Source organism: Watersipora subatra, chromosome 8 (assembly GCF_963576615.1).
Source record: "Watersipora subatra chromosome 8, tzWatSuba1.1, whole genome shotgun sequence".
Lineage (NCBI taxonomy): Eukaryota > Metazoa > Bryozoa > Gymnolaemata > Cheilostomatida > Watersiporidae > Watersipora > Watersipora subatra.
In genome coordinates, this window is record NC_088715.1 from 16,413,294 (window position 1) to 16,434,604 (window position 21,311).

The 21,311-nt window shown below is 36.2% G+C and overlaps 1 protein-coding gene across 1 annotated transcript; it reads right to left on the reverse strand.

Annotated features, from left to right (window-relative positions):
• Positions 1-318: 318 nt before the first annotated feature.
• Positions 319-21,302, reverse strand: LOC137401667 (uncharacterized). Its single transcript, XM_068088123.1, has 8 exons — positions 21,267-21,302; positions 18,079-18,250; positions 14,951-15,125; positions 13,683-13,869; positions 9,597-9,796; positions 6,029-6,305; positions 2,249-2,917; positions 319-940 (listed from the first exon to the last, which is right to left on the reverse strand). The coding sequence occupies exons 2-8, from the start codon at positions 18,240-18,242 to the stop codon at positions 792-794; spliced, it is 1,821 nt and encodes a 606-aa protein (XP_067944224.1). The 5' UTR covers positions 18,243-18,250; positions 21,267-21,302; the 3' UTR covers positions 319-791.
• Between the last annotated feature and the right edge of the window lie 9 nt (positions 21,303-21,311).

Consider the following 21,311-nt stretch of genomic DNA (forward strand, 5'->3'; position numbering starts at 1 on the left):
ACGAATATCGGTCAATAGCAAATAGTAAAAATAATAAATTTAATAGTTATAATTGCATTGTAAATTTTAAGATATGGCTGACGTTTGGAAATTTTTGACAGAAAACCCGTATCAACAAACCTCGATACCCGAAAAACCCGGTGGCCAAGATGTACTCGTGCCAAGCACTACTAGCTACCCGATACTCGAAAAGCTCGAACGAAAAGGGGCGGAGTCTAAACTCGGTGGCCAAGAAGTACCTTGCCCAGCACTAGTTTGTACCACTTCCATTTATTATGAGCAAGTTGTATGTAGCAGGTACAAGTTAAAAGTAGTTGAATTTATTAAGCAGTGCATTAAAAAAACAACTAAAGTGTTGATTTTGCGCACTGAGCAAAATAGTAATGGATGGTCGAAATGATGAATAGATGGTAATTGAGGACCACTTGGTGATGATCAGTGGAACCACCAAACATATTTTGACAGCGGAATCAGAGTTGTATATTTGCTTACGAATTTGTAGTTCTTAGCGACCTATGTAAACCTGATTACTAGTAATGTTAAATCAATTCAATCAATTAAAAAATAGGAAATAGGAATTATCAAAGAAAGCGGAATGTTATAAATAATTAAAAAATTATGGTAAAATATTGTCAAGTATAGCTTGCAATAAATCACACCTCTGACAGGAGGCGACTACCATTGAAACAGTTATATAATAAAGTAGTCAATTAATATTAGTATATTAATGTCATATTATTATATAATTAATATATAATAAGGTAGTCAGATTGAGACACAAATCGAGCTGTCTAAGACTTGGCGATATCGATATCCATGCTCAGGATGCCACGACCACAGGCAGCACCAAAAAGCTTGCCTTCGAAGGCAACAAATCCGCAGATATATTCGATATCTTTTGATTTCACTGCCTTGTTGAACAGCTTTTTACTTGTTTGACCTGCAATAACAACAGAATCAAAATTTACTGGTACATTAGAGCTTTGAAATACTCTCAAGACAAGGGTTGATGCAAGAGACATTTTAGCCCTCACCTCTTCACAGTCCTAAACAAACTTAACCAGAAGTTGACAAAGCGGTAAAAATATTATATACTGAAAAGCATATATTACATGACAATGTACATATATATAACGCAATAATATAATTCTATATTATATAATCATAATAAATAATGATAGTATCCAAATATATAATAATATCAATAATATAATTGTATACATTGTTAACACGGAAATCTTTCTCCATGAGCTAGAAAAACTCATAGATGCATTAGAACTCTATGTACCTCTACTGTAGCTTGACAAGCAACTGAATAAAAGACTGGAAGCAATGCCTATAACACAGGAGAGAAAACTTCATATACAGTAGACGCTCTTAAAACGTAAATCCCAGATAACGTAAGGAATTTATGTGAAGTCTTTGATTCGTACTACGTAAAAAACTCCATATGACGTAAAATGACAAGTCAGGCAATTCTCAAATTTCACCCGAGTGTTAATCTATCTCGCAGCACTTGTGCGTATACGGTATACATGTATCTATTATACATTTATATAAAACATTCGCGGCATTCTAGTGGGCCATGATGGATCATCAGATGTGTCAACAAAACAGAGAATAGGGTGGCTGTTGCAATTGTTTCTTTAATATAAAAGCAATTGATCGGTGCAGGAGTTAGTGTCGGTCTACCAATCTGAACATCACGAGTTGAAGTATCGTCGAAAGTTCTCTTTTTTCCTAACCTTGATCCCTGGGTAGAGAAAGACGATGAACAGGTAGCACCGCATTTTTACAGGAAAATATTTTGTTATTTTGCCTTATTGTAGACGTATAAAATACTTGTTATTAGTTTTACTTTGCAGAGTAGACTTTGCTGTTTGGAAAAAATAAGCAAATCGGTGTAAATAAACGTCAAAGATATGCGCTCTCCATCAACTTATTGTAGAATTACCGCAATCATGATCTATAAAACCAGTGAGATTGATCATAAAAAGAAATGTTGTCAATGCAAACTAATAATACTGCAGTTACGGTCCACCCCACAAATTACAAAAATTTAAGTCAAGTTTTTCCTTTTTTTACGCCCGAAAGGGGGAATTTGAAAAGTTCTTGGAACGGGTTAGGCTATTTTCATGTATTTTACTGTTCGTATAACGTAAAATCCCTATAACGCTTACGTTTTTAGAACGGATTATTTACGTTGTTGTAGCGCCTACAGTACAAGTAGCTACACTTAGTTACTAACCATCTGCCGAGCGAAGATACATTGACCGATCCTTTGATGACCAGACCCACCAGTTGCCGAACTTGTCACAGTACACACCCCTCGGTGATGGAACATGAAACTCATCATCGATTGTTTCATTGGTACTGTTGATTTTGAATACTGCTCCAGTTGACCAATCAGCAACCAGTACTCCATGATCAGCAACCGGACACATGTAGACAGGATTTTTGAAGGCAGCATGACTGATCGATTGCAGAAAATCACCATTCAGGCCATAGACATTAACCTTTCGGGCAGCATTGTCGATGACATAGACCTTATCATTACTGACAGCGAGCATGCTCACAAATCCGTATTCGGGTAGATCCCAACGTCGCTTTTCCTGGTATGTACTCTGTAAAAACACGATGACCCGTCGAATCTTGCTCGGTTTTGGTTCCTTGAGCAAAGCATAGACGTGACCTTTGTAAAACTGGATGCTTGTGAAATCTCCCTCTCTTGAAAATATTGTGCGCACAATTTTGCATGTACGATCACAGACATCGAAGCTCCGATTTCCTGCACAGAGGACGTGACCAGAAGGTAGCACATCCATATCATAGCAGGTTTTCCGGCTTGCAATCTCACAGCCAATGATGCTGACATCATCTGGCTCCATGAGGTTCAATTTCTCCTCAAACAGCAGAGCTAAAATGGAACGGAAACAAATTTAAAATATCTGTTTCAGCCATAACAATGACTGTTTCGACATGGAATTCCCTCAACGTGGCCTACAGATGATCGACTATAAATTCATGGTAGTAACTCATGAAAACGAGTCGACTTGCTACTTTTTAATTTGATGACTGTACAGTAACTGTATATAATGTAAAATAATATAATGTGTATAACTTTTATATTATATATTTATTACATTATTAGCAATAATTTCATTTTAAATAGAAATGTTTTTTCAAATGCCATACAACAGTAATATAACAAAAAAGAAAAAATGGCAGCAGTTAGCGACTAAAATCGAATAAATACGGAAAACTTTTCTTTTTTTTATCACTTTCACCATTTTTTTTATCTTTTTTTTCACCATTTTTAGGGTTCATGATTACTAACTCATGGTTCATGGTAACTTTATGTTAACTCTTTCGCTATCACGAGCCGATGTATCGGCTTTCGCTGTAATATAAGTCGATGATAAGTCGATGACTTTAAGATAAGCCGATGTATCGGCTTATCAATAAAGTTTCACTTTTCTTTTTATTACGAAGCCCACACATTAGCTAGACTAATCAATTTTTGTATCCAATGAAACAACCTTGTTGCCAAGCACATGCAACCAATAGAAAAGATTTTGGCTCAACAATTCCATTTATAATTATTTTTTTAAACGGCAAAACCAGATGTTACCGTCATGGGAATAAAAACATACCGCAATAGTTCAACGCAAAAAAGTGTTAAAAAAATTGCGAGAGTGAGAGTAACTAGACAATTTTATACTTATTTCGTAGAGAATTTTTTTGTGAACAAGATGTATTTTACAGTAAAACGATATACATTTTTATTCTCGAGATATCGCTGAAATACTAGCGGTATATCGGTTTTTCGAAAATCTGTTTGAATTAATTTAAGCAGAATGATCGTTCAGTCAGAATTTAATGCGGTAGCGAAAGAGTTAAGTTAAAAGGACACCTTCAACGTCAATTTAAATCTATTATTTCACTTTTTCTAAACATCTATAGTCGTATTGCATACGTCTGAAATAATTTTAAACAAATACATGTATATATACATGTATATATTTGCTGTCGAAAGAGCAGTGTCTGCGCATCCGTTCGCTTTTTCTTGGTTAGAGGTCAGGAAGGGTAAAAGATTGATTTCAATACAACTGCCACTCATGACATTCAGTTTGGTAGAATGACACTCTAACACTCTGGCCTTTCTACATTTGGTGCTTATGCACACTTTATAGAGTTTCCATGAAATTTCCATTCTATTTTCATGTTTGCATTGCTGGAAGACAGAATAAATTTACTAGTAATACTTTAGTCTGTATCTCAGGTTAAATTGTCTGCCTTGGTAATATTTTTGGTGGAATACTAAAGGTGTTATGCATTCTTTCTCTCAGTTGTTAAAATATAACTGTTAGCGCAATTCAATATAAATATTGATCAGACATATTTCTGACATATTGCCCTTGGTCATGGATGGAATCATTATTAATCTCAACTTGTGTTCACATTTTGCAAGCCGATTTGCAAACAGAGTTTTTGCAGCCAACATCTGAACGGATTCATGGGAGCTAGCAGCTCGATTTTTTCCATTCACGTCGGGAAAAACTATATTAAGGCTGGTAATTCATCTGAAACCACGTTTAGATGTTGAGATATAAGAGTGTTATAAACAGGATTTGAACTCGTGACATGCAGCTTGGTAGCTCGTGACATGCAGCTTGGTAGAATGATCCTTTGAATCCTGCACCAATCAATTGCCTTTAATATTTCTGAATAATTGTACAGCTAGTTATTCTGTGTGTTTTAAGGGTACACCTGACTATCTTTCACGGCATTCTCACAACTATCTCTCACATGACTACAGTCAAACATGGATAACTCGAACTTCACGGGACCGAGCGAAAGTGTTCGAATTATCAGAGCGTTCAAGTTATCTGAGCACTGTCACAAGTCCATGTATTTACTTATTTATTAGTAAATACATGTACATATACAAACTATAATATAAATCAAAAGCGCAAATGGCTTGTTTCAAATTAAATGCTTCTAATGTAAAGTTTAAAACCTTTTTATCAAAAAGTATAGATTTTTCTATCACTTGAGATTGGTTTGTTGTTTGAGGTGATGTTATTGCCAGGACTTTTTTAGATTGACATATGCAAAACTTGTTGTTGAAATGCTCAAAAGAAAAGACATCTTTTTCTTTTGAGCGTTTTACCCACGATCAAGTTTGCCGATTTTTCTTGAAGTTTATGCAAAGATTACCTCACTTTACCTTGCCTCCGAAGGGTGATCGCTAAGCGGATGTTTGGTATAAATCAAAATTTATCAAACTTTTAGAAAAGTCGTTGACAAAAATATTTTGCCGATGGTGGTAATAACGACGCTTATGAATTACGAAAAGTTGAGGTTTACCTCTATGGCTTGGAATAAAGTGATTTTCTAAAGCGATAAAAACCGTTTCGGTAGCCGTTGGGCAAAAAACAGTTCGAGTTAACAGTGTTGAGTTCAAGTTATCTATAGCAATTTATCATTACGTGGGAACGGACCAATGAAACCGTTCGAGTTAACCATGTGTTCGAGCTATCCGTGGGCGAGTTATGCATGTTTGACTGTATCTCTCACGGCATGCTCACGACTATCTCTCACCTGACAGTCTTTCACGGCATGCTAGACAGCGAGGGCACTAGCATATATGATAAAGATATCCTTACACGTTGTTTTTTCTCCAAAGTACAGCAAGGGAAAAATATTTTAAGAATAAATTTCCTAAATGCTACTTGTTTAATTTGCAAATTTGCAAATGCACTCACTCAAGCTGTGCTGCTAGTACTTGCTTGCAGATTTCCACCAGTAATGTCGGTGATTTTTTAACACTAAAGTGATCTCTCGAAGGACTAAAAAATGGGTTTATCCTAACTAAAAAAAGACAAGAATTGACATCTCTTCAAATGAAAAATTTATAAACACTTCTAGATCAAAAGACTAAGTCTGTATCACTTAACTAAATAAAACCTTTCTGGAAGGTACTTAAATGAATATGTCAGGATGCAGAAACAGCGGTGAGCCTTACACTCGACGGGTGGTAGAGTATAGGGCTCCAGCACACACGAGCCAAGCTCTTCCCCGAGTTGCTGTCTCATAGCATCTGTGATCTGCTTCCTTTGTCTGATCTTCTCTGTCACACTACCATCTCTCATCAAGCGTCGGGCTCGAGTCCTCATTTCGTCAAGCGCTTCCTTTTTCTTACTCAGCGCAGCAGTGAAAACTTCAACCTTCTCCGTCGGAACATCCTGATCGTACTTGACGCGCTCTACGATCTTCTCGCAGAGCAAATTTTGATATTCAATCTAAAAAGTACCCTCATTAGTAGAGAATATCTCAATGGCTGAATACCAAATAAACAAGCAAAAAGAAGGTGCATATTGTATTTCAACAATTCATATATAGTTTTGATAGAAATATCCCTGATGTAGGACTGGTAGTTTTGATGAACCAATCACATACTGCAAACATTTGAATGGGCCATATAGGCGCCATAATATTCCAGTATATACCAACTATATACTGGTTACACCAACTAGTATATACCAACCCTTAGTACATACTAGTATATGCCAATGGTTATGCCATAAAACATCAATTTTGGGCATACCTATTATTGCCCCGTCAATAATTTTGACATTTTCATTACATTTTATTAAAAATTTGCCATATTTAAAAAAATAGCCAATCATATTGATTCTTTGCTCTGTCATCAACCAATCATCGACCAACACAACCAGAGAGTCCCTCGCTGCCATACAGAACTAGGGAAGGTTTATTAGATAAAGCAACCGTGTCTTTATCTGTATACTGTTATAGTGTCTAATATAAAGCTCAGAAACTGCTGATTACTGTAAAACCTCTATTTTAACGCCATTCTATTGCATCTAAAAAATTTAATATTGCTCCACCTAAAGGAGAGTGCGAAATATAGGCGACATTTACTTTGCCCATGAAAGGGTTAAATTTATCTTCCCAAAATTCTGACAAGCTAATTGAAAACTACAATGCCCCCTTTTATTTGAACGTCACCTTTAATAAAGCGCCACTCTAAAAGAAGGGTTGAAAAATAAAGCTTAAATCATATCTTGTGAACTCTTTATTTGTTGACTATTATCAAGTCTAATACAAAGCTCAAAAGCTGTTGATTACCAAAAAAATCTATTTTAACCTCTATGACCTCAACTGTAGTAAAAAGGGTTGAAAAATAGAGTGTTTAATTGAACGCCACCTTTATTTGACCGCCACTTTGAGATTCTTTGATCTTTATGACGAACCCATAAGAGCAAATGGTGAGTAGGAAAGTGTCCACAAAATCGTACTAATAATGACTGGGTTACATCAGTAACAATTAATTCATTGTTTCTGTTCGGATTGAAGCACATTTTTTTAATCCAAAGCTTTACATTCATCAAATTAAAACTTTGAAAGCTATACCATAAAAATGATTAGCAACTGTATGAGGCTAACGGTAGTTTCTTCTTTGACGCAGTCTTGATACTTCTAAGTATGTGAAAAACGGTTTAACAACTACGATGGAATCCATAGAATTAGCTGTACTACTAAAGTTTACTGTCTATAGTCTACTACTGCCTGCTTAGTGCGCGTGTGCAAGATTACACATCTTTCTCTTTATTTGCGTAAAAACTTTATTCTAAATAACAAAGCGTAAACGATTTGCTCTGCAAAAAAATTGTTTAGATGCAAATGTTGACTAGTTCAGCAGTGCAGAAGTGTTGAGATCAGCAGACACTGTAGAAGGTATTAAACAGCCAGAAGAGGATGAAATAGTTTCAAATGAAAGCGACAATTAGAACGCAACTGGCCGAACTAATGATGAAAATTTCTTTGTTTCAAAAATGTTAATTTTTGTTTTTGTATGTATTATAAATATGGTTTGTTTATGTCACTTGTTCTGGAATATATATTTGTAGCGTTTGATTGATTATTATTATATAACTTATAAATTAGCAAATTTATGGCGTATTATTTGGTAGCATTATTTCAGTTACCTAAACTTGGGTTACAACGGATCAACACTCATAACTCCTTTTCTATTGCGCATAGAAAGCCAGTCTGGGCTGCAAACTGTAGCAAATATATCAATGAGTGCAATGACCTTTAATGACCTTTCAATGACCTGCAATGAGTTTTAAGCAACGTTTTCAAATCTATATATAGAAATCTCAGTCTGCCGTATGCCGGTGTATTTGTTGCTGTAATAATGGTGATTTCAATCTAGCAACAAAAAGCCACATAGCACTGATTATGCAATCTAGATTGCATAATGTAGAATGCAATATAGTGCAATGTAGATTGCTCAGATGCAATCTACATTGCACTGATTAGAACTCATGGCATCCAAATGGCAGTTCTTCAAACACCCACACCTAACAACTAGGCTAAGCCATTCTTATCGTTCTTCATTGTCTCGTCTATTCTTATCACGATTAAAGATAAAGATGTACTTTTTATTATTAATATTACTTTTGCATTTGTTTTGCTTTTGAAAGTTTTTTAAAAACCATTTCAAAATCCATTAACTATTTTTTTTAAATTATAATTTTTAAATACGCTATTTCAATTTAAAATTTCCCGGCACACTCTTTCAATTTTCGGTTCTTCCTTATGGCAATCGCTAAATCTGTAAAAACTACCTAAAGACTTTTAGCGTGGACAGTTGTATTATCTTGAGTAAGAAGTGCCCCATACATTTTCTCTCTGTTGGGTTAGACAAAGTACACTTATGCGCTTCACCGCTATACGTTTGTAGCAGTATCGTCCATCAAAACATTGAATCCAACGAGCTGCAACAGTAACCTTTTTATACACTTCTATGTACTGATAGTTATTATTAATTCTACATATACAGATTTTTATTTTGTTTTCTCAGTTCGTATTATTTGTGTCAGTATCAAATCATTCGCCAATCATCGGTATAATCGGTAATCATTATAGCAAGTCTATTTAGTCATTAGTTGCCAGTTATTCCCATTTACAAACCTTTACAGTTGTTTTATTTTTTCTCTTAAATTATTTGAACTGCACAAAGCTTTTTTCTTATGATACAAAGTTTAAAAGTTAGAATGGCAAATGTTGTTATATGTATGTTAAATACAAATAAATCTTTTGACAAGACTTTTATATTACCCGGGCAACGCCGGGTACTACAGCTAGTGAACGGTAAATGTTGTATATGTTCAATAAAAATAAATGTTCTGTGCAAAAGATTTTTATTACACAGATGGCCCTGCGGGCAACACCGGGCATTCTGCTAGTATAGTTATAAAATGACAATGATAATATGCCTTCAAATTTAGAATGAAATAAAAAATAGAAAGATCCAACCAATTGCAACGCAGGCTAAAAGATCATCGTAGGTTACGTCAAGCAACAAATATCAAAAGATATCTAGCTAGTCAAAAAATGAAGTGCCACCTTCTATTTGAACACCACCTCTAATAGAACGCCACTATAAAGGAAAGGTTGTAAAATACAGCGCCATGGCCCCCAAATATAGGTTTTACGGTAAATGCAGGAATGTTGCAACTAAGTAACCTTCTAAATCGAAAATTATGTGATTCATTTTGTGATACCTTTGCCTTTCTTGCCCTCTCCGCTTCCTCAATCAGATTATTTCTGTTAATTGCATCATCGTCAAGATAGCCCCAAGTCTCCTTCTCCAGCTTACAGATTTCTGTCAGCTTTGCGTCAGCTTCTCTAAGAAGTTTCTTATATTCATCCGTCAGACCTTTCTCCAGTTCATCAAATTTGTGATAGTCGTGCTTCTTGTCACCTGAATTTCATTAATTAACATTGAACTTTCCTCATAAAATATTAGTGCTAGAGTTAACAATCTTTTTCAGCAGAAATCGAAAGCAGTTTGAACAAGCGACCTGATAAGATTCACCGTAGGACTAAAGACCTTTTTAGTTAAATCTTGAAAGAGCTTTGAGAATATTTCTCCCTAAAACTATCTAACCAATGATGTCCATGTAGAGTATGTAATGACAGGTAAGAAAAACCAGAGATACTGAGAACAATTGTAATGAAGGGCACAGTTTTTACTACTGCTACCTCTGATGCTTTAACACGGTTAAAGCACATAAACTACATAATTTTTTATTGTATATATATTATATTTCAATACATCAGAGTCTTGGCTTTCGAATGAGCTATTGTTTGCCATGGTGGGGCAGATATTGGTTGGTGTTCATAGGATTTCCCCAGAGCTTTGCCGCAGAAATGTTTACTGGCATAGGCTAAGAAATTGTGATGTCACAATTTTCATATGCGGTGTTGTGCGCTCTTACCGCATATTTTATTGCTTACCGCTTGCATTTATCAACTACGATAATGACGCTAGTGTCAGGCAAAGATAGGACAACTCCAGAAAACCAATAAAGATGACAAAGGAATCAGTGTCATTAGCTCTCCATGTACAGATTATTTCTATGATAAGTAACTCAGATTCTCAGCACCATACTATGTTTTCCCGATGATATTATGCACTAGCTCTCTCATTTTATTGTGACGTTGAAGGTCGCGACTGAGACTAATTAGTTTCAAACATTGTGTGATATTGCGAAAGTGCGATTGACATATAGTCCTAGGGCCACGCAACCGCAAGTCACAATTTAATCGATGTGATTTCATTACCTTTATCAACAACAGTACATTTATTGAAGTATAATTAATTAACCCAGAACATGTGTTTGTATTGGTCGGCGTTAGCATGATCCCCGGGCATTGTTGATTATCTAGAATCCTAGTTTATTATTAACGCTCTCTGGGTTTAACAGCACCGATAGTCACAGAAAAGCGCAGCCTCAATGGCAGCGAAAGGGATCGACTATCTAAGGCTAAATAATAATTGTGACATCACATTTTGAGAACCTGAACCAAGTGTTTTTTTGCAGTACATACTTTTGACACCCTGTTTTTCATAGTTCTATTATTCTTTGTGGATTGAATATAGGCTCATTCGAAAGCCAAGACTCTGATGTATTGAAATATATAATACTAGAAATTCCACTGTCATACAGCCCAAGACCATTTTCCAGAAAGAACCATCACCAGTGTGATGGGTGATGGGTGAAAAAGGGTGATGGGTCTTCCAGAAATTAAATTCAAAGTCAATTATGCAAAACAAAAGGTTGTAAAAAAATCACACCTAATCCACTACTGTCCCAAAGATATGCTCTACAACCCGATTTTACTGAAAATCGCCACAAAACGTTTAAAAAACCTGGTTTAATACAACAATAAATCACACCTAATCTACTACTATCTCAAACCTGTTTCACAACACTAAAAATATTAATTAAAGCTGTAAGCCTAACCTACTGTAATTTAACAATAAGTAACTTAACAATAACGTAATTTAATAATTAATTTAATAATGTTAATGGAATTTCTAGTTTAATAATGTAACTTAACAACAATTAGCAATAAGGAAATATGTTTATTATACATGTAACTCTGAAATGCAAAATTAGAAGTAAAATGGCAAGCTACTGTGTACTATACACAGTTTGAAAGTTGGTTGTGTTGAATGTAGAATGGTACTGATAGCGATCTTTAACAGAAAGCAAGTATGAGCTTTGACGCGTCTGCAAGTTTTCTGCAAACTGCAGCAAAATGAAAGCTGTTATAAAAGTGTTATAAAGCTGTAGGCCTAATCTACTGTATTGTATGTAATTTAACAACAACAATAAGGAAATATGTTTATTATAACTCTGAAATGCAAAATTAAAAGTAAAATGACAAGCTACTGTGTACTATACACAGTTTGAAAGTTGGTTGCGTTGAATGTAGAATGATTTTGATAGCGATCTTTAACAGAAAGCAAGTATGAGCGTTCACACTTCTGAAAGTTTTCTGCAAACTGCAGCAAAATAAAAAAAATGTTATCGTCATAAACGGGCGTTGTAGTTCGGCCCTAGCTGGTACGTAAGTTGTAAAGAATTTCGGCTAACGTTTTAAATAATGAAACCTTCGGTGATTGGACAAAAAACATAGGCTGATAAACGGTGTACCACAATTTCGTACCTGTAAATCGGTCTACGCCTCAAACGGTCTACGTTTATTACAAAAACCTTCGAATAAATTCGATTACAAGTAAACAACACCATAGACTGGTGAGATGAGCACGGTTTTCTTGTGAAATACGCACTACTAAATAGTTCTACAATCGGTCGCACGGCTTTATTGGCGTTTCAATTTTCGGTCTTAACTTTTATTAAACCGAGCTTTTCAAGCTTTTTGTGGCAATTTTCGTTCAAATTAATCTGTCTATTTGTGTGTAATCCGATCAGATGGGTAAGTTTTAAGATGTTATCGAAGGTTTACAAAGACTTGGTAACATATTTAAATAGGTTTAAATGTGTTTTGTATCGTTATTATACTTTAACGACTTTACATTCCGATGCTTAAATTTGTTGATGAAATTTCTTGACGAGGGTTCGTCTCATTGTTGATGAATAATTTTTGTAAGTTGTGTGCACATGCATTTATCATAAAAACTCCCACACTTTCGCTCCGCTCGTGTGGTCGTGGGAAAATAATTATGTAATTTATGTGCTTTAAAGGTTGACTTGCAACAAAACTCAAATTACAGTTATTTGGTATCAAAAGGTTCACTATGTCTTACTTTGCAGTGTCATAGGTGCAAAATATGTGGAAACGTGATTACAAGCTCTTAAAAGCTCAAAAACGAACAGTTACTCGCAGCCACCACGAAAACGCCATAGGCTGAAATTCCTTTATTTTGGTGATGTACTCCACTCGACGTAGTTATTGTTTTGACACGTGATGTTCTCACGTGAATTGAAATGCCAATAAAAGGCTCAATATAAAAAGTCTCATAGCACTAGTTTATGACAAACACTTCGGGTTTTACCGGAAAACCCTTATCAAATATAGACGCTCGCTACTTTACAGTTTCGTTTCAATTTGGTCTAATCATCTAGTCGTAATCTGATAATGTGACCCATACTTCCTGCCAAATGGCGTGAACAATTTTTGCAGCATTTTTCGACTATCACAGGTGACCAACAGGCTCCTCATGTTTATCATAGGATGATATGCACTCCTTCGAGCTAAGGTTAAAAAATTAAACTAACTTTTAGGCTAGGTTTTGAGATGTCAGTGCTCAATGTGGCAGCATTACAATGATGGTGAAACAGAGGCGTAAGGACAATAGACATGGTTTTATTGAATGCGTGAAGTATATTTGTGAAAGTATTTCGACGAATTAGGTTGCATGAAAGTGTAAACAGAAGCACATCGTGTTCAACTACGTCCCATTTGAGCCGTTTTGGAGAGGGATTCCAACCTACGGCGTTTTCGTGATGGCTGCGATTAACTGTTCGTTTTTGAGCTTTAAAGAGCTTGTAATCACATTTCCACATATTTTGCACCTACAACACAACCGAGTAAGACATGGTGAACCTTTCGATACCATACAAATGTAATGTGAATTTTGTTGCAAGTCAACCTTTAAACCATGCAAGTTTTGAGCGGAGACAAATCAAATAAAGTAATACAATCATGACCATGACGAGGTGTAGTTTTAGCAACAACAAGAGTAGATGAATTAGATAAAGCAGTGTACCCAATACAAGATAGGCCATGAGAAACAACAGAATGAAACAGATTTTATACAACAGTAAAACACTGACCAAGACAGGGCAGGTTGAAGCGGTCACACTCGTTACAGACGAGCTTGTCACAGACACTGCAGGCAAGAATCATTTTCTCAGGGTACTTATGATCATTGCAGATGGGCTTCCTGAAGTTCTCTGGTGACTCATCATAAACACCGATGGGTATCACTCGATGCTTGCTGCCGAAATGCTTCTTATGAGTCTGGAAAAGCAGATATTAAATTGTTAACTGTATTAACACAATTACAACAAAACTCAGCGAGTTATTTGAAATCTTCAAACTAGAACTAAATCTAAAAGCGTAACTATATAAAATAATAATAGAGCTACCTACAAATAATAGAGCTACCCAAAGACAAGTGCCATACATATGCTAACACTAATTGCATCACAACCTATATAGATGATTAAAATATTTGAACATTTTGAACAGAGCAAGAGGGAGAGAGAGAGAGATGGAGAGAGAGAAAGAGAGAGAAGGAGGGAGAGAAAGAAGGAGGGAGAAAGAGAAGGAGAGAAAGAAAGGGAGAGAGAGAAGGGGAGAGAGAGGGGGAGAGAAGGGGAGGGAGACGGAGGGAGAGAAGGAGGAGGGAGGGAAAGTGAGAAGGAAAGAGAGGGTGAAAAAGAGAGTTGAGAGAGAGGGTGAGAGAGAGTGGGTGAGAGAGAGAGAGGGTGAGGAGAGAGGGGGAAAGAGAGAAGGGGGGGGGGGAGAGAGAGAGAGAGGAGAGCGATAAATCCATATAACCTACATTTGAGATGTGAGTAACATTTGCTGCCTAGATAGCCATTGTAAAAGACAGTGGACGGCCATGGAACTGTTGTACAACAGTTGTTGGAGTTTTGTTCTTCTTTATCAATTACAATATAAATAACCTGCCTTACACCGATGTTACGCTTCACTGTAGTGTATTCAACACTGATGATGCAAGAGTCATCAAAGACAATTTACTAAGCAAAACAACGAAACATAAATGAGCAGTCGTACAATTCATAGATATTCGATTCTACAATAAGAATCCCGAATTATTTGGTAGAGCACTTCTTGTCTGAGTTAGATAAGTGCAACATAGAGTTGTCTAATCATGCACCATAAAGCAATTCTAATGATCAATATGTGCACGAGTTAGTGCACAGTCAACTGTTGGATATGTCTATGAGATGTATTTAGTCATGAAAAGAATTGTGCTGCAGTAAAGGCTATAACGAAACCATTTAAAAACCGTAAAACCAAGAACCATCTACAGAATTCCCAGCAGGTGTTAAGGAGAGAAACACTTTCCTACCTCCTCATGCTCGGGGCAGGCCTTCTCTCCGCACTGAACGCAGTAGCTAATAGCCAGTTTTTGCGCACAATCCGCTCCGTCACATTTTGATTGGCTGACGGGAGCAGCCTCCTCAGTATTCTCATCAAGCACTGCCCTTTTCAGGTTGTTGAAGTCAACAGTCGTATATATCTGCCTACAGAAATAGCAGAAAGCTATAAGTTGAACCATAACTGTCACGTATAACTGTTATCGTATTTTCTAGGTAAATCAAACACGCTGATTCCGATTTTGTACTCAAAATAAAAATTGGTCCACTAACTTTCAAAGTATTGAAGGCTTTTTTACAGGGGTTTAATATCGATCTCGAAAATAACACAATCGGCACAACAAGCTACGCCCATAAATATGTGACAAAACCTAGCTTTTTCAGGAACGGAAGTTAGGGATGTTTAATCTGATTTAGAATAATAGAGATGGGTGTCTTAAAACCCGTTATTTACTAAATCCAGCCTGTAAAAATAGTTTCAGTTTTTTATGAAAGGTATATAAACTATTTAAAATTTAAAATACCGGGGAAATCTCAATTTTCGAACATAAACTATCCACGAAGGCCATTTGAAAACAATTGTTTCGAAATCAAAAACTGATTTTCCAACTATAATTAATGTGAATAATTTTAGTCGAAGTGAAAAAAACCACTTTTGAAATCAATTTTTACTATTTCACACCATACACTGGATCCAAATGTAATGTTTTACCATAAATAAAAAGTGTACAAAAAGACTTTTATTTTAAAGGTTGACTTTATTTTTACTTTAGGAACTAATATTGTTGTCCTGTATTGTGCAATATTTTTCATCATTAAAAGTTGACTTGCAACAAAATTCACATTACAGTTATTTGATATGAAAAGATTCACCATGTTTTACTCTGCTGTGTTGTAGGTGCAAAATATGTGGAAATGTGATTACAAGCTCTTAAAAGCTCAAAAACGAATAGTTAATCACACAGCCACACGAGACCGCCGTAGTTTGGATTCGCTTACAAAACGGCTCAAATAGGACGTAGTTGTACAAGATGGCTTCTGTTGACACTTTCATGCAACCTCATTCGTCGAAATATTTTCACAAACATACTTCACGCATTCAATAAAACCATGTCTATTGTTCTTACGCGTCTGTTTTATCGTCATTGTGATGCTGTCACTTTTAGCAGTGATATCTTAAAACTTACCGTAAAAAATCATTTAATTTTTTAACCTTACCTCGAAGGAATACATATCATTGTCTGATAATCATGACGTGCCTGTTGGTCACAAGTGATAATCAAAAAATGCTGCAGAAATTAATCGCGAAGTATGGGTCACATGATCAGATTGCGACTAGACGATTAGACCAAGCTGAAACAAAATTGTCAAGTAGCGAGCATCTATATTTAATACTGGGTCTTCGGTAAAACCCGAAGTGTTTGTCATAAAGTAGTGCTACGAGAAGTTTTACATTGAGCCTTTAATTGGCCTTTCAGTTCACGTGAGAACATCACGTGACAAAACAATAACCAAATGTAATGACTACGTCAGAGAAATAAACTGATTCCAATCTACGCCTGCTTTTCATTTTTGAGCTTTTAAGAGCTTGTAATCACATTTCCACATATTTAGCACCAACAACACAACAAAGTAAGACATGGTGAATCCTTTGATATCAAATAACTGTAATGTGAATTTTGTTGCAAGTCAACCTTTAATAGAAATATATCCTAAGATTATGGAAAAACAAAAAATCTTATGCTGCGGTTTTTATCAATTGTAATGGAAACACTAAAACACTAGCCTATGCCATAGTTGCAATATAAAAAATTTCACATAAAAAAGGACAATAAAATATCCTAAAAAAATTGTATGAAATAACAAAGCGAAACCAAAAAAATTTTCAGTCTTCTAATTTCAGCAAATGTAACAAAATATTGAAGTACAGCAAAAAATTCCTGCAAAGGCGATATTTGATTTTGAAGATATAGAAAGCCAATTAATATCTTTACTGGCCAAAATTGCCTTCCAACAGACAAAGGCTTCGTGAGAGTTTTACATATCACTTATTAAAAGGCGAGGTTTTCAGATCTTACATTTCGTACAAGCTAGTACAAAACTGATAAATTTATTATGTCATTTATGTCCTAGCTGTTTAGGGAAGTAACGGTATTAAATCATAGAGCTATGCTATGATTATGCTATAATCATAGAGCTATGCTATGATTATAGCATAATCATAGAGCTATGCTATAAAAACATGAGTTTAATGAATAATTGAATTCGTGTGAAGATTAATAAATTTCACTGCTTGTTTTATTTAGATTCTAGAACAATAGCTAAATTCAGAATCTGAGGCATGCCATCCGAAGAGTAAATAATAAAAAGAGCAACTTTAGTTTTTTTGCATTTAAAAACTCCATATAGAACGCTGTAGTGTAGTGGTTAGCGCTCAGAACAACCAAGCTGCTGGTCAGAGGTTTAAACCCCACTACAGGATGCCAAAAATGATACAAATTCTTCATTGTTTCTGTCCCAAAGTCGCTTTCCATTGCGTGACAAAACACCGATAAGGTTTTACATAGAACTTCTTTCACCAGTTTTGAAGTTTGGAAAAATTCCCAGAATAAGCTGGTTACAAAATAATTCCTGATCACTTAATAATTTATTCAGAGTTGATGCTTTAAAGATGGACTTACGCAAAATTTTAGTAGAGTTGATCTGTAAATTTCAATAGATTTAGAGATTATTTTTTATGTTTGAAGTGATCTGAACGCCAGGATGTTTCAAGATTGATATCGACAAAACTTGCTTGCGGCTAAAACACTCAGAATAAAAATTTTTGCGAAATGACGTGGCTAGTTGCTATCAACTATTGCGGTCAAGTTGCAGCATTATGAGTCTCTATTCTGTCGGTCTCTTTGTAACTATAGACATCATAATCACACTTTCTCTTGATCTGAGAATTTTAATCGCCAAGTTTTGTCGATTTGTATCTTGAACAATTGCAGTTGATAGAAAATACCGATACTTTTTGATAATATCTAATGAAATTGTGTGTAAGTTTATGTCTAATGTGGTTGAACCATGAAACATTCAAAATAGCCTAACTACCTACTGGCATATAGGACATTCAAGGATGCCGTTCTTGCGGTCACAGTCTTCTTTCAGACAACTCAAACAAAAAACATGGCTACAAGTCAGCTCCCGTGGATCATCGAGATTGTTAAAGTCTTGCCAGCAGAAGCCACATCGAATATCTTCTGTTACAGCAGCTGCCATCGTCAAGCCTAGAATAACCAAGACCATCAAATATATGTAGGTATACATGTAACTGTGAATTTATTCCCAATGTCTCAAGTTTATCAACAACATAAATTTGATCTCTACTGTAAAAAGATGTAGTAAAATTGCATAAAAAAATTATTAGAAATATAATAAATTAAAATAATCTACTATATAAACGGCAATCGTTGTCTGTCTGCGTGTGTATTTGTCCGCCTTATAGAGTACCGTACTTTTCAGAATATTAGCCGCTACTAGGTATCTAGGGCGCATTAACGGGAATCTCCGGTTAGTACGCTCCTCTATACTTAACCTATTCATCATTTGCCGTTTTCACACAAAAATGACGTAATAATTTCAACTCTATGGCTTTCTTTTAGCTTCATGACTCGCGATGCTTTTTTGTCCTCGACGTATTAGGGCCAATTTGTTTTCGGCAAAACGATATCGACAATAGACTCTCTCGATATTAGAATTTGGCAATTAACTTTATTAACTCTATGAAACACGATGCCGTTTTTGTGAACCTCTATTTCTGGCTTTTCTTAAGGTTCAATTGCTAAATCGCTGTCAAGGTCACTACTTTTCACGCGGACAATTGTACTATCTCAAGCAGGAATAGCATCTAGATTCTCTCACCTTCGATCAGACAAAGACACTACAATGTATTATTTTTACATAACGTATTGTCGTACCAGTATCGTTGTATTCAGAGTTTTGATGGATAGCTGTTGGTAGAACAGTAACTTTTTTATACACACACTTCTATGCAAGAATTGTTATTATTAATTCAACATACTCACAAATTTTATTTTGTTTTCTCAGTTCGTATTAATTGTATCATTACCGAATCATTTCATATTGTAATCGTAGCAAAACAGACTCAATTTAGCTATTACTCGCTAATTATTTCACTGTTACATCTAAACCCTTTTATAGTCGTTTTATTTTTTAAATTTATTTGACCTGCACGAAACATTTTTCTCATGGTATGAAGTTTAAAAGTTGTTTGAGAAAGTAAGTTTGGAAACCTTTACAGTTGTTTTAGGTAGAATGGCAAACGTTGTTATATATTAAATACAAATCAATTTTCTGTCCAAAGACTTTTTTACTACCAGGGTAGCACAGCTAGGCTTGGGGCCGTGGCGTCACTCGAGGATGCGCGGGAGACCTTTTTCGCCCTGAGTGCAGTGAGAGTCTCCAGGCGCGGCTTTCCGGATGAATGAGTTGGCGAGTGCGAGGAGATTGAGTGGTAGGCGATTGATCGCGAGGTGATTGATTGCCAGTGCGAGGCTATTGGTTGCGAGATGATTGATTGTGAGGCGATTGAGTGCGAGGCGATTGAGTGCGAGGCGATTGAGTGCTAGGCGAGTGGGAGGTGATTGCAAAGCGAGTGCGAGGCGATTGATTGCCAGTGCGAGGCGATTGGTTGCGAGACGATTGATTGTGAGGCGATTGGTTGCGAGGCGATTGAGTGCGAGGCGAGTGGGAGGTGATTGCAAGGCGAGTGCGAGGGGATTAATTGCGAGGCGATTGATTGCGAGGCGAGTGCAAGGCGATTGATTGCGAAGCGGGTGCGGGCCGATTGATGGCGAGTGCAAAGCGATTGATTGCGAGGCGAGTGCAAGAGCGCGATTGTCAACTGCGAGGCGGGTAAAGACTGGTCAGCCAAGGTGGGGGTTCGGTGGCAGAAGTGCGCGATCGTCAACTGCAAATATAGACGGGTATGAACGGATGCATGAATCTAAAATATTTACTAGATTTTACACGCATCTAGCTGTAAAACACATTGCAGATTTCTATTGTTCTCTCCAACATTATTGACATGTATATGCGTATGCATATTCAGGGCAACAATTTCAGTAGACATTTTCCATAATAATACATCAGGGCAACAATTTCAGTAGACTGCATATTTGGAGTTGGTATACAGTATGAAAGACAACTCTCAATAAACCTTATGCTGCACGTGAATCTGTTTCTGTAGGCGGGTAACGCATCTAGTAAATTATAAAAAAGACTTGACACCCTAAAAGCGAAGGGACAACTCCCTATTAGATGTTATTTACGCTGAAAAGGGCCGACAAGAGGATGGGAGCACAGGCTGAAAATATACTAGCGAACCAATCTGGACTTTTGTACAAGCCAGAGGATTCAAATTATGACATAATGCAGCGGCTAACAGAGACCAAGGCGCTTGCTGGAATAAATACAGGTCAGAATGCGTCCACTAAAAGAATTATAAGGCACCCGCTACCCTGGACTTACAAGCAGAAAATTCTCTGAAAATAGAGAAGGAATATTCATTTTTTTTACTAGCTCTCTTCCCATTTTAATTAATGTATTACAAAAATGTAGCCAAACTTTAATATTGTATATATAATTGTAAATAAATTTATATATTGTAATAAGGTTTGTTCTTTTCAAAATAACTGTCACTTTGACCTAGAAGTTTCAAATACTCGTAGCCACCAAGCATATGTTGACAGCTGTCGATAGCAGACTGCACGAGTTTGTTTCTGCTCACATAAACAGCTGTTTTTGCGTTTGAGAGTCACTCGGAATTGGGTTAGCATGGTGAGACATACTATGATACTATAATAAATTTATAGTATCATAGTATGTAATGTTGCTGTAGTTGCTGGTTGTTAGTAGTTGCTGGGGTTGCGCTGGCATATACCAGCGCAATCCCAGCAAGAGCCGACAATTCAGACTCTATATCACAACTGATAATAAACTACATGTATGTATTAACCAGCGCAATCATGCAAGAGCCGATAGTACATATTCTATAAATCACAGCCAATAGCAGACTGTATATACCAGTGCAACCCTTCGATCCGGGCTGTCAAAGTTACTAAGGAAGAAGTGTTATACTTAAATAAACTTATTATAGTATCATAGTATGTTTTACCATGCTAACCCAAATCCGACTGCTCGGATTTGAGTTAGCATGGTGAAACATAGAAACTCTCAGACGCAAAAACAACTGTTCATGTAAGTCAGCAGAAACAAACTCACACAGTCTGCTAGCGGCTGTGATATGCAGAGTCTGTGTTAACGGTT

Coding starts and splice junctions, on each gene's coding strand:
- LOC137401667 (XM_068088123.1), bottom strand. CDS start 18,242: ATGGCAGCTGCTGTAACAGAAGATATTCGATGTGGCTTCTGCTGGCAA. Junction 15,126..18,078: donor CTTGAATGTCCTATATGCCA/GTAGGTAGTTAG, acceptor CTATTTCTGTAG/GCAGATATATACGACTGTTG. Junction 941..2,248: donor GTATCTTCGCTCGGCAGATG/GTTAGTAACTAA, acceptor TTGTTATTGCAG/GTCAAACAAGTAAAAAGCTG.